The sequence below is a fragment of the Onthophagus taurus genome, chromosome 2, assembly GCF_036711975.1.
Source record: "Onthophagus taurus isolate NC chromosome 2, IU_Otau_3.0, whole genome shotgun sequence".
Lineage (NCBI taxonomy): Eukaryota > Metazoa > Arthropoda > Insecta > Coleoptera > Scarabaeidae > Onthophagus > Onthophagus taurus.
This window is the reverse complement of record NC_091967.1, coordinates 4,193,714-4,208,934: the sequence shown is the minus strand read 5'-3', so window position 1 is coordinate 4,208,934 and position 15,221 is coordinate 4,193,714. Positions and strand designations below refer to the sequence as shown.

General features: G+C 30.0%; 1 protein-coding gene across 1 annotated transcript in view; it reads right to left on the bottom strand.

Moving 5' to 3' along the window:
- LOC111415360 (mucin-2-like) overlaps window positions 1-15,221 on the bottom strand; it is a 34,796-nt gene that overhangs the window by 1,194 nt on the left and 18,381 nt on the right. Inside the window, exons 18-41 of the mRNA XM_071193910.1 lie at window positions 14,020-14,269; window positions 13,689-13,963; window positions 13,418-13,633; window positions 13,334-13,358; window positions 13,125-13,273; window positions 12,903-13,064; window positions 12,820-12,847; window positions 12,585-12,767; window positions 12,380-12,534; window positions 12,295-12,316; window positions 12,091-12,224; window positions 7,943-7,976; window positions 7,747-7,878; window positions 7,552-7,694; window positions 7,475-7,496; window positions 7,272-7,411; window positions 7,190-7,217; window positions 7,006-7,136; window positions 6,927-6,951; window positions 6,590-6,873; window positions 6,367-6,534; window positions 6,176-6,314; window positions 5,976-6,121; window positions 5,611-5,922 (exon numbers count right to left, since the gene is read on the bottom strand). Of these exons, the coding sequence (XP_071050011.1) occupies window positions 5,611-5,922; window positions 5,976-6,121; window positions 6,176-6,314; window positions 6,367-6,534; window positions 6,590-6,873; window positions 6,927-6,951; window positions 7,006-7,136; window positions 7,190-7,217; window positions 7,272-7,411; window positions 7,475-7,496; window positions 7,552-7,694; window positions 7,747-7,878; window positions 7,943-7,976; window positions 12,091-12,224; window positions 12,295-12,316; window positions 12,380-12,534; window positions 12,585-12,767; window positions 12,820-12,847; window positions 12,903-13,064; window positions 13,125-13,273; window positions 13,334-13,358; window positions 13,418-13,633; window positions 13,689-13,963; window positions 14,020-14,269 (3,303 nt within the window). The remainder of the gene's footprint in view (window positions 1-5,610; window positions 5,923-5,975; window positions 6,122-6,175; window positions 6,315-6,366; window positions 6,535-6,589; window positions 6,874-6,926; window positions 6,952-7,005; window positions 7,137-7,189; window positions 7,218-7,271; window positions 7,412-7,474; window positions 7,497-7,551; window positions 7,695-7,746; window positions 7,879-7,942; window positions 7,977-12,090; window positions 12,225-12,294; window positions 12,317-12,379; window positions 12,535-12,584; window positions 12,768-12,819; window positions 12,848-12,902; window positions 13,065-13,124; window positions 13,274-13,333; window positions 13,359-13,417; window positions 13,634-13,688; window positions 13,964-14,019; window positions 14,270-15,221) is intronic.

Genomic DNA, 15,221 nt, shown 5'->3' with positions numbered 1-15,221 from the left:
AAAATTTGATGAATTTGTTACTTTTTATTGTTAATGGTAACACTCGGGAAACAAAGCACGATACAAAAAATCTTTTAGAACAAAAGTTGTAGCAAATTTTATTTTTAACAATATTGCTCTCTTGCACTTTTGCTCTTAGATACGTCAATATTGAGAAAAATACAAAAATGTGAAAATTTGATGAATTTGTTACTTTTTATTGTTAATGGTAACACTCGGGAAACAAAGCACGATACAAAAAATCTTTTAGAACAAAAGTTGTAGCAAATTTTATTTTTAACAATATTGCTCTCTTGCACTTTTGCTCTTAGATACGTCAATATTGAGAAAAATACAAAAATGTGAAAATTTGATGAATTTGTTACTTTTTATTGTTAATGGTAGCACTCGGGAAACAAAGCACGATACGAAAAAACTTTTAGAACAAAAGTTGTAGCAAATTTTATTTTTAACAATATTGCTCTCTTGCACTTTTGCTCTTAGATACGTCAATATTGAGAAAAATACAAAAATGTGAAAATTTGATGAATTTGTTACTTTTTATTGTTAATGGTAGCACTCGGGAAACAAAGCACGATACGAAAAAACTTTTAGAACAAAAGTTGTAGCAAATTTTATTTTTAACAATATTGCTCTCTTGCACTTTTGCTCTTGAATGCGTTAATATTGAGAAAAATACGTAAATGTAAAAATTTGATGAATTTGTTGCTTTTTCAAGTTATTAATGGCATAATGATAACACTCGAGAAATAGAGCACGATACAAAAAAACTTTTAGAAGCAAAATTGTGCCCACTTCCGGTTAATTGGAAGTAGACCACAACTTCGTTATTTTAAATGGAATGCTATAGTTTTTATTGCACCTTTTCACCATAATAATAATAATAATAATAAACAAGTTTATTGTTCACAAAAATCGATATAGGTACATATTATAGAAAATACAAAAAAAATTTATATATCTAAATTTAAATTTATGAACAAAAGGTGATGTTCGATAGTCTCCTATCGTTCTTCCACAATCACCCCCTTAAAAATAATAAACATAAACATAGACAAAACAGAAAAGAACATGAAAAGAGAAAGAAAACACGAACAAGAGAGAATTTATGCGCAAATAAGGCAGATACGGCAGAGCTGAGGTATTAACATCATCGGTAACCCTGAAAGGTGCATTGAGCCGAAAACAAGGCTGCCCTATATCGACGTTTAAGTAATGCAACGGACGTGCACAGTCCTACAGATCCAGAAATCTCGTTAACCAGTTTTGAAATTTGGTATGAAAATAGCATTTCTTTAAAAATAGACGTTTGTGAATGGGTGGTGTGAGAGTTCCCTTAAACCTAATATTGAGGGTGTGCACGTCGTCCTGTACCGTATCTTCCGGCGAAGGTAGGGTGGTCGACCTGTCGTTATAATATTGAAATAAGCTGTTGCGCAATGTAATTTTCTGCGGTTGATCATATTTAACCAGCTTATTTCAATCAACTTGTGACTAATGTGCTCTCGTCGCCTTATACCAAAAATTAGTCGCAGACATGAATTTTGTACTTTTTGTATTTTTCGAGCTATACGTTTAGATAGAAAAGAGGAGTACAACATGTCCTCATAGTTAAAACCCGATAACACCAGGCTCTCAGAAAGTAAACGTTTACTGCTACCGGTTAGAAAATGACGCGCGTTATAAATGGATTTTAATTGACAGTATGCCGCCCGGATCTTTTTATTAATATACTCATTGAAAGTTAGATTCTCATCAATAATTATTCCCAAACTTTTAACTGAATCTTTGCACGTTAATTGTTGGTTTCCTATGCGTATGTCAAGTTTGGGTTTAATTCTTTCCCTAAGTTTTTTCGGGCCAAAAACAATAACACCGGTTTTTGCTGAGTTAATTAATAAATTATGACGACGAGACACATTCACAAGATTATCTAGGTCAGCACTTATCCGCCTGCAGCCTCCTCCACCTCACCCTCGCCAAAAAACCCATAAAGCTGAGTGTCATCGGCATATTGGTGCATATTGCAAAAAGATACATGCTTGTGAAAATCGCTAGTGTATATTGAGAAAAGGACCGATCCCTGTGGGACACCTGTCGATACCGTCATTGCCTCCGACACCCGACCATCCACACTCACACGTTGCACCCTATTATCCAAAAAACTCCCCAGTAAATTAACTGCCTTGCACTTTAACCCTATATGGTGCAGTTTGGACAGCAAGATTTTATGGTTCAAAGTGTCGAAGGCCTTCGAGTAATCAAGCAGACAAAGAACGGTAATTTTATCGCTCCCACAATGTCATCCACAACGTCAACCAGCGCGGTCGCGCAACTGAACCCAGGGCGAAAACCAGATTGTCGGTCCGGCAGAATGCTGTTGTTTACAATATATTTGCTAAGTTGTTCAAATAAAATCTTCTCCATCACCTTTGAGAGAACCGGCAATATGCTTATTGGTCTTAAGTCAGACCAATGATATATACCATGATCTTTAAAATTCCATATCTCATTCAAAAAAGCTGTAAATTGGCACGATTACTCTTCAAATGTTGTCAAATAGATTGTCATTGGCTGTATTACAGTATCTTATATAGGTTGGTCAAAAATTTTCCGCATTCAATGGCGAAAAGAAAGTCGAAAATTTTAAATGGAACGACCCATATTTTTTTAACCTATCACAGAGAGAATTTAATTCTCTACAAATCATCCGTAAACATGTCTATACCTCTTTATTGTAGTTTCCCTGATATTGGGAAATTTTTCAAAACATGCACGGAATGCCTGAAACTCTTTTTGACCAGCCTGTATAAGATACTCTATAACATATAACAAATGACAATCTATTTGGTATTATCTGAAGAGTAATCGTGCCAAGTTAGAAGTTTGTTGAATGAATATTGCCTGAGATACAGCATGGTGAAAATCAAAATAACTCGAACACGAAAAATGCTAAATACTTTTATCAAGGTCAACATATTTTTTGCATATAATTAAAAGGTGCAATAAATACTATAGCATTCCATTTAAAATAACGGAGTTAAGATCTACTTCCGGAGGGCCAGAAGTGGCCACCCATAAAAACTAAATTTCAGAAACGTAGATGCAATGGAACAGAAAAGGTGTTGCTGACTTTTTGGCTGACACTGTATATGATATGAACTAAAACTAACATCAAATCTAAAACTAGAAATATTCGGATTTAGCCATCTTACGAAGCGGACGGCTAAACCCGAATATTTCTAGTTCTAGATCTAGTGTTAGTGTTAGGTCTAGTTTTAGTTAGTGTTCAGCGTTAGTTTGTTATAAATTTTTATTTAACTAAAACTAGAACTAACACTAGACCTAGAAACATTCGGATTTAGCCATGCGTCTCTCAAGATGGCTAAACCCGAATGATTCTAGGTCTTGTGTTAATTCTGGTGATAGTGCTAGTGCAAAACTGGAACTAACACTAGACCGAGAACTAGAAACATTTTGATTTAGCCGCACGTCTTTCAAGATGGCTAAACCCGAATGATTCTAGTTCTAGGTCTTGTGTTAGTTCTAGTGATAGTGCTAGTGTAAAACTAGAACTAACACTAAACTAACACTAGACCTACATAAAAACATTCGGGTTTAGCCATGCGTCTCTCAAGACGGCTAAACCCGAATGACTCTAGGACTAAGTCTTGTGCTAGTTCTAGTAATAGTGCTATTGTAAAACTGGAACTAACACTAGACCGAGAACTAAAAACATTTGGATTTAGCCGCACGTCTTTCAAGATGGCTAAACCCGAATGATTCTAGATCTAGGTCTTGTGTTAGTTCTAGTGATAGTGCTAATGTAAAACTAGAACTAACACTAAACTAACACTAGACATACATAAAAACATTCGGGTTTAGCCATGCGTCTCTCAAGACGGCTAAACCCGAATGACTCTAGCACTAAGTCTTGTGTTAGTTCTAGTGATAGTTCAAAACGGGAACTAACACTAGACCGAGAACTAGAAACATTTGGATTTAGCCGCACCTCTTTCAAGATGGCTAAACCCGAATGATTCTAGTTCTAGGTCTTGTGTTAGTTCTAGTGATAGTGCTAGTGTAAAACTAGAACTAACACTAGACCTACATAAAAACATTCGGGTTTAGCCATGCGTCTCTCAAGACGGCTAAACCCGAATGACTCTAGCACTAAGTCTTGTGTTAGTTCTAGTGATAGTTCAAAATTGGAACTAACACTAGACCGAGAACTAGAAGCATTTGGATTTAGTCGCACCTCTTTCAAGACGGCTAAACCCAAATGATTCTAGTTCTAGGTCTTGTGTTAGTTCTAGTAATAGTGCTATTGTAAAACTAGAACTAACACTAGACCTAGAACTAGAATCATGTTCAGACGTCTTCAGACGCACGGCTAAACTCGAATCTTTCTAGTTTTAGGTCTAGTGTTAGTTCTAGTTTTAACTATTATTCAGCGCTAGATTGTGAGAATATCTTTATTGAACTAAAAATGGAATTAACACTAAATCTGGAACTAGAATCATTCGGCTTTGAAGAGACGTACGGCTAATCCCGAATATTTCTAGTTCTTGATCTAGTGTTACTTCTAACTTACTTTCATGTTTGTATTAGCTCTAGTTTTAATTATTATTCAGCGTTAGATTGTTACACATTTTTATCGAACTAAAACTAGAACTAACACTAAACCTAGAACTAGTTATTATATATACAGGGTGAGTCAGAAAGAATGGGAAATCGGAATACCGGAGACACTAGACACCAAAATATGACGATTTAACCTAACAGTCTTATACAAATGTCGGTGGTTTTTAATACACAGGGTGTTGAAAGTTAAATTTTTATTTCGAAATTTCTTGATAATTTTGAAAGTTTTTGTACTATTAACAAAAAATTTGGTAGTTAGATGTTTCCGAGCATGAGAAATACGAATTTGATATTTGTTTTGTGATTACTCGTAGAGGGCGCTAGATACACACTGTATGTTTGAGATATCAAGTCATGACTATTTTGTCAGTTGAGGTATGGTGAATTAGAACCAGAAATCTGAAGGAGTTTTCAATTCTGCACAAAACAGGTACTCTTGCTTACATTGTCTAAGTCTACTGGTTTCCAAGTTATCTGCTTTTAATTGTTTCAAAGTAATTTTAAGGTTAACATTTAAAATCAATAACACACAGTAACTATAGCAATCAGTAACGATAATAATCGATAACAAAAACAATTGATTAATAACAATAGAATATTGTAACCATTTTCAAAAATCCAGTGGACTTAAATCTGGATTTCTCACTATTAAAAAACTCATTATGACATTTTCACATTGGTAATAACTTTATTGTTGGTAAAAATGATTATTGCACACGAAAATTAGATCAATGTTGACAATTAACAGGCAATTGTCGAAACATAAGCGGAAAAATAACCCAACTTTGCTTATGTTAAAAAATAAATATTTTAGAAGAAAAAATACATTTAAACATTTAAAAGTAAATAATTCGAAACCCGATAGACTTAGACAATTTCAATAAGAGTACCTTTTTTATGTAAAATTGAATACTCTGTTTGTATTCTTTCTGACTCACCCTGTATATCACAGAAAATTTAATTTACCTTAGGACATGGAGAGCAAATTGTTTTATGTATTTGTTTTACAATATCTCCATGACGATTTTTAACACACGATAATGTTTCACACAATGTTTTTGAAATTATTGATCCTAATGGATATGATCTCTCATTATGTTTACATCCAATTTGTACCGGTTGCGGGCAACATTTTCCTTCTTCCTTTACGTATTTATAAAGTATATCTTGACTGTTTAATACCGGACAAATGTATTGTATGCATTGAGTGTACGTTCCGATATCGTCTTTTTTGCAGTAACATTCTTTGCAGATATTTTCCATCCACGATTCATCAAGCTAAACAAATCTCATAAAATAAATAAATTTTACGTTTATTTATGTTTATTTACCTGTTTCGGGATTAATTTTACTGTACCATTTCTTAAAGTTGTTGGTACAAGGCAATGTTCAGTTTCGCATTCCGGACAACACTCGGCGCATTTTTTAACAAGTTTTGAATTTTTCGGGCATTTAATTTCCGGACATCTTCTTTCAACTGAAAAGTAAATCAGATTTATTAATTTAATTTTAATTTATTTTTAAATCTTACATTGTTCATCACAAATCATTAATCCATTTGAGCAGTAACACTGACGATCATTTCTGTTATTCAATTCAGATAAACATTTAAGTTGCGAATTAATATTTCGGTTACTATAAATTGTGGCATCAACAAGTGAAACAAGTTTCTAAAAATAAAAAAAATAAATAAAATGAAATTAATTTAAACTTTTTTATTACATTTCGACGCGGGTTTTCTCCACACATTTTTTCTATCCCACAATTACAAGCAGATTGATTATCACCTAAAGATTCGACGCAATTTAATTGAGATTCGACGTAATTTATAAAGAGTGCGTAAATTTGGAGGGTGTTGGCAACCTTAGTTCTTCGTTCATTCATGTTTTCCTATAATTGCGTTAATTTTATTTGATTATAAATGTTTCAATTAACAAAAACTTACAATTTCAATCCCACATACTAATTTTCCATTAGAACACATGCAATTAGGACTAGTTATATTTGCAAAGCATGATAGTTGGAGTTCTATGTGATCAAAGTAATTGCCATAAACTTTTAATAATTGTTTATCATCTTGTGATATAACTGGTACGACTTTTTGTGGTGAAAAAACTCGCCCACAAGGTCTTGGAGCACCATTATTAATGATGCAGTACATTTTTCTCTCGATTGTTTTAATTGTTTTTAATTGCTCGGGGATGTTTCGTTTTACTTTAGCAAGTTCATCTATAAAAGAAAAAAAAATAATATATGAAGATATATTATAATAAATTATTTACCATTTGGTTCCGGTTTTCGTAAATCCTACAATAAAATAATAATTAATTTAATTAATTCATTCTATAAGAAATTAAATACCTCATCCGGTTCACATTCCATAGCTCCATTTCTACAAGAACATTTCATCGATATTGATTTTAACGCGTTGAAACATTCCAATTGATTTTCTATTCCGGTGAATTTTTTGTCGACATCGTACTCTTCAAGAACTAAAAGATGATTAAATTAATCAAATTAATAATTATTTAAGTTATTTACATACCATGGTTATCAAACAACGGATAAATCACCTTAAAAAATAATAAAAATATGAGAAAAATCAATAAAAAAATAAAAAATCTTACATAATTTTTATCCTTTTCACATTTTTGTTGGCCGTTATCGCAGAAACAACCTGATGATTCTCTATTTAATCGCGATAAACATTCCATTTGGGCGTTGATGTGTTCCAAAAATGTGGTATAAATAATTATTTGATTCCTTTCTGCTCATAAGAACGAATACAAAATATAACAACAACAAAAAAATAAATCAAATCAATTCTTACCTTTTTCTTTAATATCCCTGATCTAAAATTGAAAGCAAAAATTAATAATTTAATAAAAACATTATTAAAACACTCACATTGAATTCTTTAAACGAACATTCTTGTTTACCATTAACACAAAGACAATAAGATGGTTTAGTTGTTAAACAATTTAATTGTTCGTTGATGTGGCGAATGTATTGATGGTAAACGTTTAATTGCGTAACATCTTCTTGGGTCGCTGAAAAATGAGAAAAATTAAAAATCATTCTCTTTTAATTATAAGTATTTACGTTTCACGTGACTCATTTTATATGTACGACAATTCGGTCCTAAATTTTTCTTTCTTAAACATACAATTTTTGGCTCTGATTCCGTAATTAACGTTATTATTTTTTGTGATGGATCTATGTTATCTGTATCACCTAAAACATAAAATTTTATCATTTAAATTTTTAATTTGATTAAACCATATTATGCCATATTTACCATCATCGGATGGTTCTACTTCCGTTGGTGTTTCCTAAAAGAATATATAATTACGAATATATACAGGATGTATCTAAATTGATGCGAAAGATTTTAAGATTAAAATTAAGTTCATATAAGTTTTTGGTCAAAACCTCTTCTCCTCCAAGTTATAGCCTTCTAAAGTTAAGGGAAAAAATCTGCAACTTTCTTATCTCTTGACATTTTACAACTAACAAATTGTTAGTTTGATCACAAAAAATAAAATAATGCTGAGATCAATTTGACATAACTTAATTTTTTTAATTACTAATAACCAATCGCTGAATTAACCCTTTGTGTCCCGACGGTACTTTAAAGTAGAAAGCATTCAGCTTTAATTTAAAATAAGTCTCATTCCTTAGTTTCAATAAACATGGTTTCCAGGAATTTTCAAAGTAGCATCTTTTTTGACACTTTTAGCTTATACGAAAATGTAAGTTTTATTTCAACATTTCTTTTCTCAAAATTTTTCCAACCCAACCCAACAATTATTATACATCATTTTAAAGAGAAAGCTTTGAGCTTTAATTTAAAACAAGTTTCATTCCTTAATTTCAATAAACACGGTTTCCAGGAATTTTCAAAGTAGCATCTTTTTTTACACTTTTAGCTTATACGAAAATGTAAGTTTTATTTCAACATTTCTTTTCTCAATATTTTTCCAACCCTACCCAACAATTATTATACATCATTTTAAAGAGAAAGCTTTGAGCTTTAATTTAAAACAAGTTTCATTCCTTAATTTCAATAAATACGGCTTCCAGAAATTTTTAAATTAGCATATTTTTTGACACTTTTAGGTTATACGAAAATGTGAGTTTTGTTTAAAAATTTTTTTTCTCAATATTTTTCCAATCCAACCCAACAATTATTATACATCATTTTAAAGAGAAAGCTTTGAGCTTTAATTTAGAATAACTTTCATTCCTTAATTTCAATAAATACGGCTTCCAGAAATTTTTAAATTAGCATATTTTTTGACACTTTTAGGTTATACGAAAATGTAAGTTTTGTTTAAAAATTTTTTTTCTCAATATTTTTCCAATGCAACCCAACAATTATTATACATCATTTTAAAGAGAAAGCTTTGAGCTTTAATTTAGAACAAGTCTCATTCCTTAATTTCAATAAACACGGTTTCCAAGAATTTTCAAATTCGCATCTTTTTTGACACTTTTAGCTTATACAAAAATGTAAGTTTTATTTCAACATTTCCTTTCTCAATATTTTTCCAATCCAACCCAACAATTATTATACATCATTTTAAAGAGAAAGCTTTGAGCTTTAATTTAGAATAAGTTTCATTCCTTAATTTCAATAAATACGGCTTCCAGAATTTTTTAAATTAGCATATTTTTTGACACTTTTAGGTTATACGAAAATGCAAGTTTTGTTTAAAAATTTTTTTCTTAATATTTTTCCAATCCAACCCAACAATTATTATACATCATTTTAAAGAGAAAGCTTTGAGCTTTAATTTAGAACAAGTCTCATTCCTTAATTTCAATAAACACGGTTTCCAGGAATTTTCAAATTAGCATCTTTTTTGATACTTTTAGGTTATACGAAAATGTAAGTTTTGTTTAAAAATTTTTTTTTTCAATATTTTTCCAATCCAACCCAACAATTATTATACATCATTTTAAAGAGAAAGCTTTGAGCTTTAATTTGGAACAAGTCTCATTCTTTAATTTCAATAAATACGGCATCCAGGAAGTTTTAAATTAGCATCTTTTTTGACACTTTTAGGTTATACGAAAATGTAAGTTTTGTTTAAAAATTTTTTTTCTCAATATTTTTCCAATCCAACCCAACAATTATTATACATCATTTTAAAGAGAAAGCTTTGAGCTTTAATTTAGAACAAGTCTCATTCCTTAATTTCAATAAACACGGTTTCCAGGAATTTTCAAATTAGCATCTTTTTTGATACTTTTAGGTTATACGAAAATGTAAGTTTTGTTTAAAAATTTTTTTTTCTCAATATTTTTCCAATCCAACCCAACAATTATTATACATCATTTTAAAGAGAAAGCTTTGAGCTTTAATTTGGAACAAGTCTCATTCTTTAATTTCAATAAATACGGCATCCAGGAAGTTTTAAATTAGCATCTTTTTTGACACTTTTAGGTTATACGAAAATGTAAGTTTTGTTTAAAAATTTTTTTTCTCAATATTTTTCCAATCCAACCCAACAATTATTATACATCATTTTAAAGAGAAAGCTTTGAGCTTTAATTTAGAACAAGTCTCATTCCTTAATTTCAATAAACACGGTTTCCAGGAATTTTCAAATTAGCATCTTTTTTGATACTTTTAGGTTATACGAAAATGTAAGTTTTGTTTAAAAATTTTTTTTCTCAATATTTTTCCAATCCAACCCAACAATTATTATACATCATTTTAAAGAGAAAGCTTTGAGCTTTAATTTGGAACAAGTCTCATTCTTTAATTTCAATAAATACGGCATCCAGGAAGTTTTAAATTAGCATCTTTTTTGACACTTTTAGGTTATACGAAAATGTAAGTTTTGTTTAAAAATTTTTTTTCTCAATATTTTTCCAATCCAACCCAACAATTATTATACATCATTTTAAAGACAAAGCTTTGAGCTTTAATTTAGAACAAGTCTCATTCTTTAATTTCAATAAATACGGCATCCAGGAAGTTTTAAATTAGCATCTTTTTTGACACTTAGGTTATACGAAAATGTAAGTTTTATTTCAACATTTCTTTTCTCAATATTTTTCCAATCCAACCCAACAATTATTATACATCATTTTAAAGAGAAAGCTTTGAGCTTTAATTTAGAACAAGTCTCATTCTTTAATTTCAATAAATACGGCTTCCAGAAATTTTTAAATTAGCATCTTTTTTGACACTTTTGGGTTATACGAAAATGTAGGTTTTGTTTAAAAATTTTTTTTCTCAAAATTTTTCCAATCCAACCCAACAATTATTATACATCATTTTAAAGAGAAAGCTTTGAGCTTTAATTTAGAACAAGTCTCATTCTTTAATTTCAATAAATACGGCATCCAGGAAGTTTTAAATTAGCATCTTTTTTGACACTTTTAGGTTGTACGAAAATCTAAGTTTTATTTCAACATTTTTTTTCTCAATATTTTTCCAATCCAACCCAACAATTATTATACATCATTTTAAAGAGAAAGCTTTGAGCTTTCATTTAGAATAAGTTTCATTCCTTAATTTCAATAAATACAGCTTCCAGGAATTTTTAAATTAGCATATTTTTTGACACTTTTAGGTTATACGAAAATGTAAGTTTTATTTCAACATTTCTTTTCTCAATACTTTTCCAATCCAATCCAATAATTATTAAGAATCGTTTTATAGAGAAAGCTTTGAGCTTTAATTTAGAATAAGTTTGATTCCTTAATTTCAATAAATACGGCTTCCAGAAATTTTTAAATTAGCATCTTTTTTGACACTTTTAGCTTATACGAAAATGTAAGTTTAATTTCAACATTTTTTTTCTACACATTTTTGTGATCCAACATAACCATTATTATACATCATTTTAAAGCGAAATCATTGAGCTTTAATTTAGAATAAGTCTCATTCCTTAATTTCAATAAATACGACATCCAGGAATTTTTAAATTAGCAATTATATTGATAAAAGATGCGAAAATGTTAGTTTTTGCTCAATATGTTTTTTCTCAATATCATTTTCGTCCTGAATGAGGGGATTATGGTACTAATATTTTGCTATTTGGTATATTTTGCTAAAATTGATTCCAAAGGCCTTTACTGATTGTGAGTGTATTTTGATAGCGTTTTAATTTTGTCACAAAGTTTCAAAATTTTTGACTTCTTTGGGCACAAAGGGTTAATTCACCTGAGCCTGTGTATTATTTTATTTTTTTGTGGTCAAACTAACAATTTTAAGAGAAAATGACGAGAGACAAAAAAGTGCGTGTCATTTTTTCCCCTAATTTTAGAGGGCTGTAACTTGGAGGAGAAGTGGTTGTGACTAAAAAGTTAATTTTCAATCAATTTAGATACACCCTGTATATATTTTTAAATCACAAAAAGGCAATATTGATCAGATATATTGTAGAATTTGATATATTTTTAGTTACATAATAACAAAAGGATACTTACGAAATCCATATCAAAGCATTCTTTTTCACCATTTATACAAGTGCAAACTTGACTGTCCTCGCCCAAATCTTCGGTACACTCGAGACCTTTATGAAATTGGTCGTAAATTTCATTTCTGTTAATTGTTGATTCCTCTATAATTACATATAACCAATAATTAAATAATTTAATTTTAAATTGAACGTAATATATTGTTTAACTTACTGTATTCGTTGATTATTTCGTACTAAAATAACAACAAAATTTTATTATTAAATAATAAGCGTATACATAAAATAAAAATTCTTACATTATCACGTTCGGGAATTGGTTGAGGTCTCTTCTCGCAAACTTCTTTTCCTTTTTCACACCAACATGTTTCTTGTCGATTAGCGATTCTAGCTTGACATTGTAATTGGATTTTAGCATCATTAAGGTATTCGTTGTAAACTTCTGGTGGTGTATCTAAAATGGTTTGATTTAAAAAATTTATTTTGATTATTTTTATTTATTACCTTTAGGTATTCTAATATTTTCCTCTGGATTTGGAGTATTTGGGTAACACACCATTTGCTCATCCACGCAGAAACAATTCGATGGATTTTCTTTCAATTGTTTATAACAATTTTGACCTTTTTTCGCAAATTGTACATTGTACAACGAAACAGCAATTCGTCGTTCGCATTTTGTGATGTAATCTACAATTTTGTTGTGTTAAAATTAATCGTTTAAGATATTTATTTTACTTACAATAAAGTTTTGGTTTTGGTCTAGAAGTCTGAAACGTTTAAATTAATTATTTATAATTAGATTTTATTAATTAATTAACTTACAGTTGATACTAAAACTTCTTTTTCAGGGCATATTCTTTGTCCGTTTATGCACGTGCAATTTTCGGGGTTGTTAAATTCATCTTCTACACATTTCAAATGTTGTTTCATAAATAGTATTAAATCCAAGTTATTAGATATTTCATGTTGATTTTCTTGTTGATTCTAATTTAAATAATTTTATTAAATAAAAATATTTTGTAATAAAACCGTAGTATAACTCACTTTAATGTTGTGATTGCAAACCTCTTCGTTATTGATACATCTACATTTTTGCACATCCGCAATTTTATGTTGACAATTTATTTCATCTTCAAATTCAACAACATGACCGGCAAACATTTCAATCAACTCTTTTTCTTTCGGTGGTAAAGCTAAAAATAGAAACTGTTTTAAACATTTTTCATTAATTTTTGTGTAATTTGTAAACTTACAATCGTATAAGGGACTCTCTTTTATCTAAAATAATAATAAAATAGTAATAATTAATTAAATAGTAAAAATTTTTGAATTCTTACATGTTTTAAAGTTGTTTTGACGTCATTAAATACGTTAAATAATTCTTTTTGTTCTTTAGTTGGTTCAATCTTTGTGGGTTTAGTTGGTGGCTGAGTTGTAGGTTGAGTTGGAGGTTGAGTTGGTGGTTGAGTAGGTAATTCAATTGGCGGTTGAATTGGTGCTCTAGTCACTGGTTCAGTTGTTGTAGTAATTGGAATTGTAACCGGTGGTTCAGTCTAAAAATATTTTTATTAGAAATTTAATTATCTATTCAATTCAAAATTAATTTACCACTTTAGGTGTGCACACAATCTTTTCATCTTCGCATTTACAATTTTCATCATCCTTCTTCTCTAATTCCTTCATACATTTGATTTTGGAGCATTCCTTAATTGTGACGCATTCGTCAAATTTTTTAGTTTTAAATACTTCTCCTTCATTACATTTCTTTGCAACGCATCCTTCAATGCATGGTTTTTCAGGGCAAACACCATTCTTTTCAATATCTTCACAAGAACATAAATTTATGCAGCTGCTATAAGTAGTTTTAGCAGGACAATCAATTGCTGAAAGAAAACAATTAATTATTATGTGCACTAAAAATATATCCTAAATTATTTACGACAAAGATCTGGTGATCTCCATTTTATCGGATTATTTATATCGATACATTCTTGAGCGAGCGTAGCAAATATTGCGCAATAAATGCTATCAGTGTCTTCTGTATTTTCTTGATTTTGTGCTGATATAACGCATGTTTTATAATAATCATCTACTGGAATGTGTTTGGTGCAGGATTCAAAAATTGGACCTTTTAAAACATCGCATTTGTTTGGTGCGGGTTTACCATCAAAGTTGAAACTTTCTTTATTCTATATAAATAAAAAGGAATGTATTAATTACGTAAATGTTTCAAAAGTTGTACAATCAATTAAGGGGGGAAATACATTTAGACGAGATAAAATAAGCGCATTTTCAAGTTATTTTTTCGTGAAGTTGAAATTAGTTTAAAACCTTTTTGATACCCACTACTATTTAGTGATGCTTTGTACTATAAAAATATGTATTCACATATTCTAAAACTTTTATAGGCGAACGGCAAATAGTGATCAGATAGGGGAACATTACGGAGTGAGCGGTTCCGTTTCAAACATTCTAGCATTCGCTACAGTGGTTAGAATTACTTCATTTAAATTATTCCCAACATTCATATCTTCTATGTGAACCAAAAAAAAGTTTAAAAAAGTTAAGCATTTAAAAAATACAGGTGTTTTAAAATAATGTTATAACTTATTAAGAAAATATTGATATATAAATTAATAAAAAAGTAATTTTTTAACATAACTTATGTATACTTAGAGGTTCAAATAGAAGGTGATATTATTATTTATATGTGTAACAAATTTAATGAAAATCGGTCAAGTAGTTTATTAGTTATCGTGCTTATAAGGTGTAAATACATTGATTTGAGAAAAAGCGCGTTAAAGTTTCAAGTCGTAAAAACAAATTTTTTTCAATCACGAATAACTTGTTGGCTAGTCTGCAATACCCGGACCGTATATCAGACCTTCAGCTTCTTCATAAAATTCACTTTCGATCGCCAACTGGTCTTTTTGTGCTTTTCGAGCTTCTTTAAACACAGATTCGTTACATCGTTACTGCCGAGTAATTCGATGTTCGTCCATTTGTTCAGCGTATATGTTGGCTTGCCTCCCAATAATTAGATTTAATTTACTCATTATTTCTAATATGCTACTGTGTCCTTCATTAAATAAACTAGCCACAATATATGTACTAATATCCACTATTTTTAAGCCAGAATTC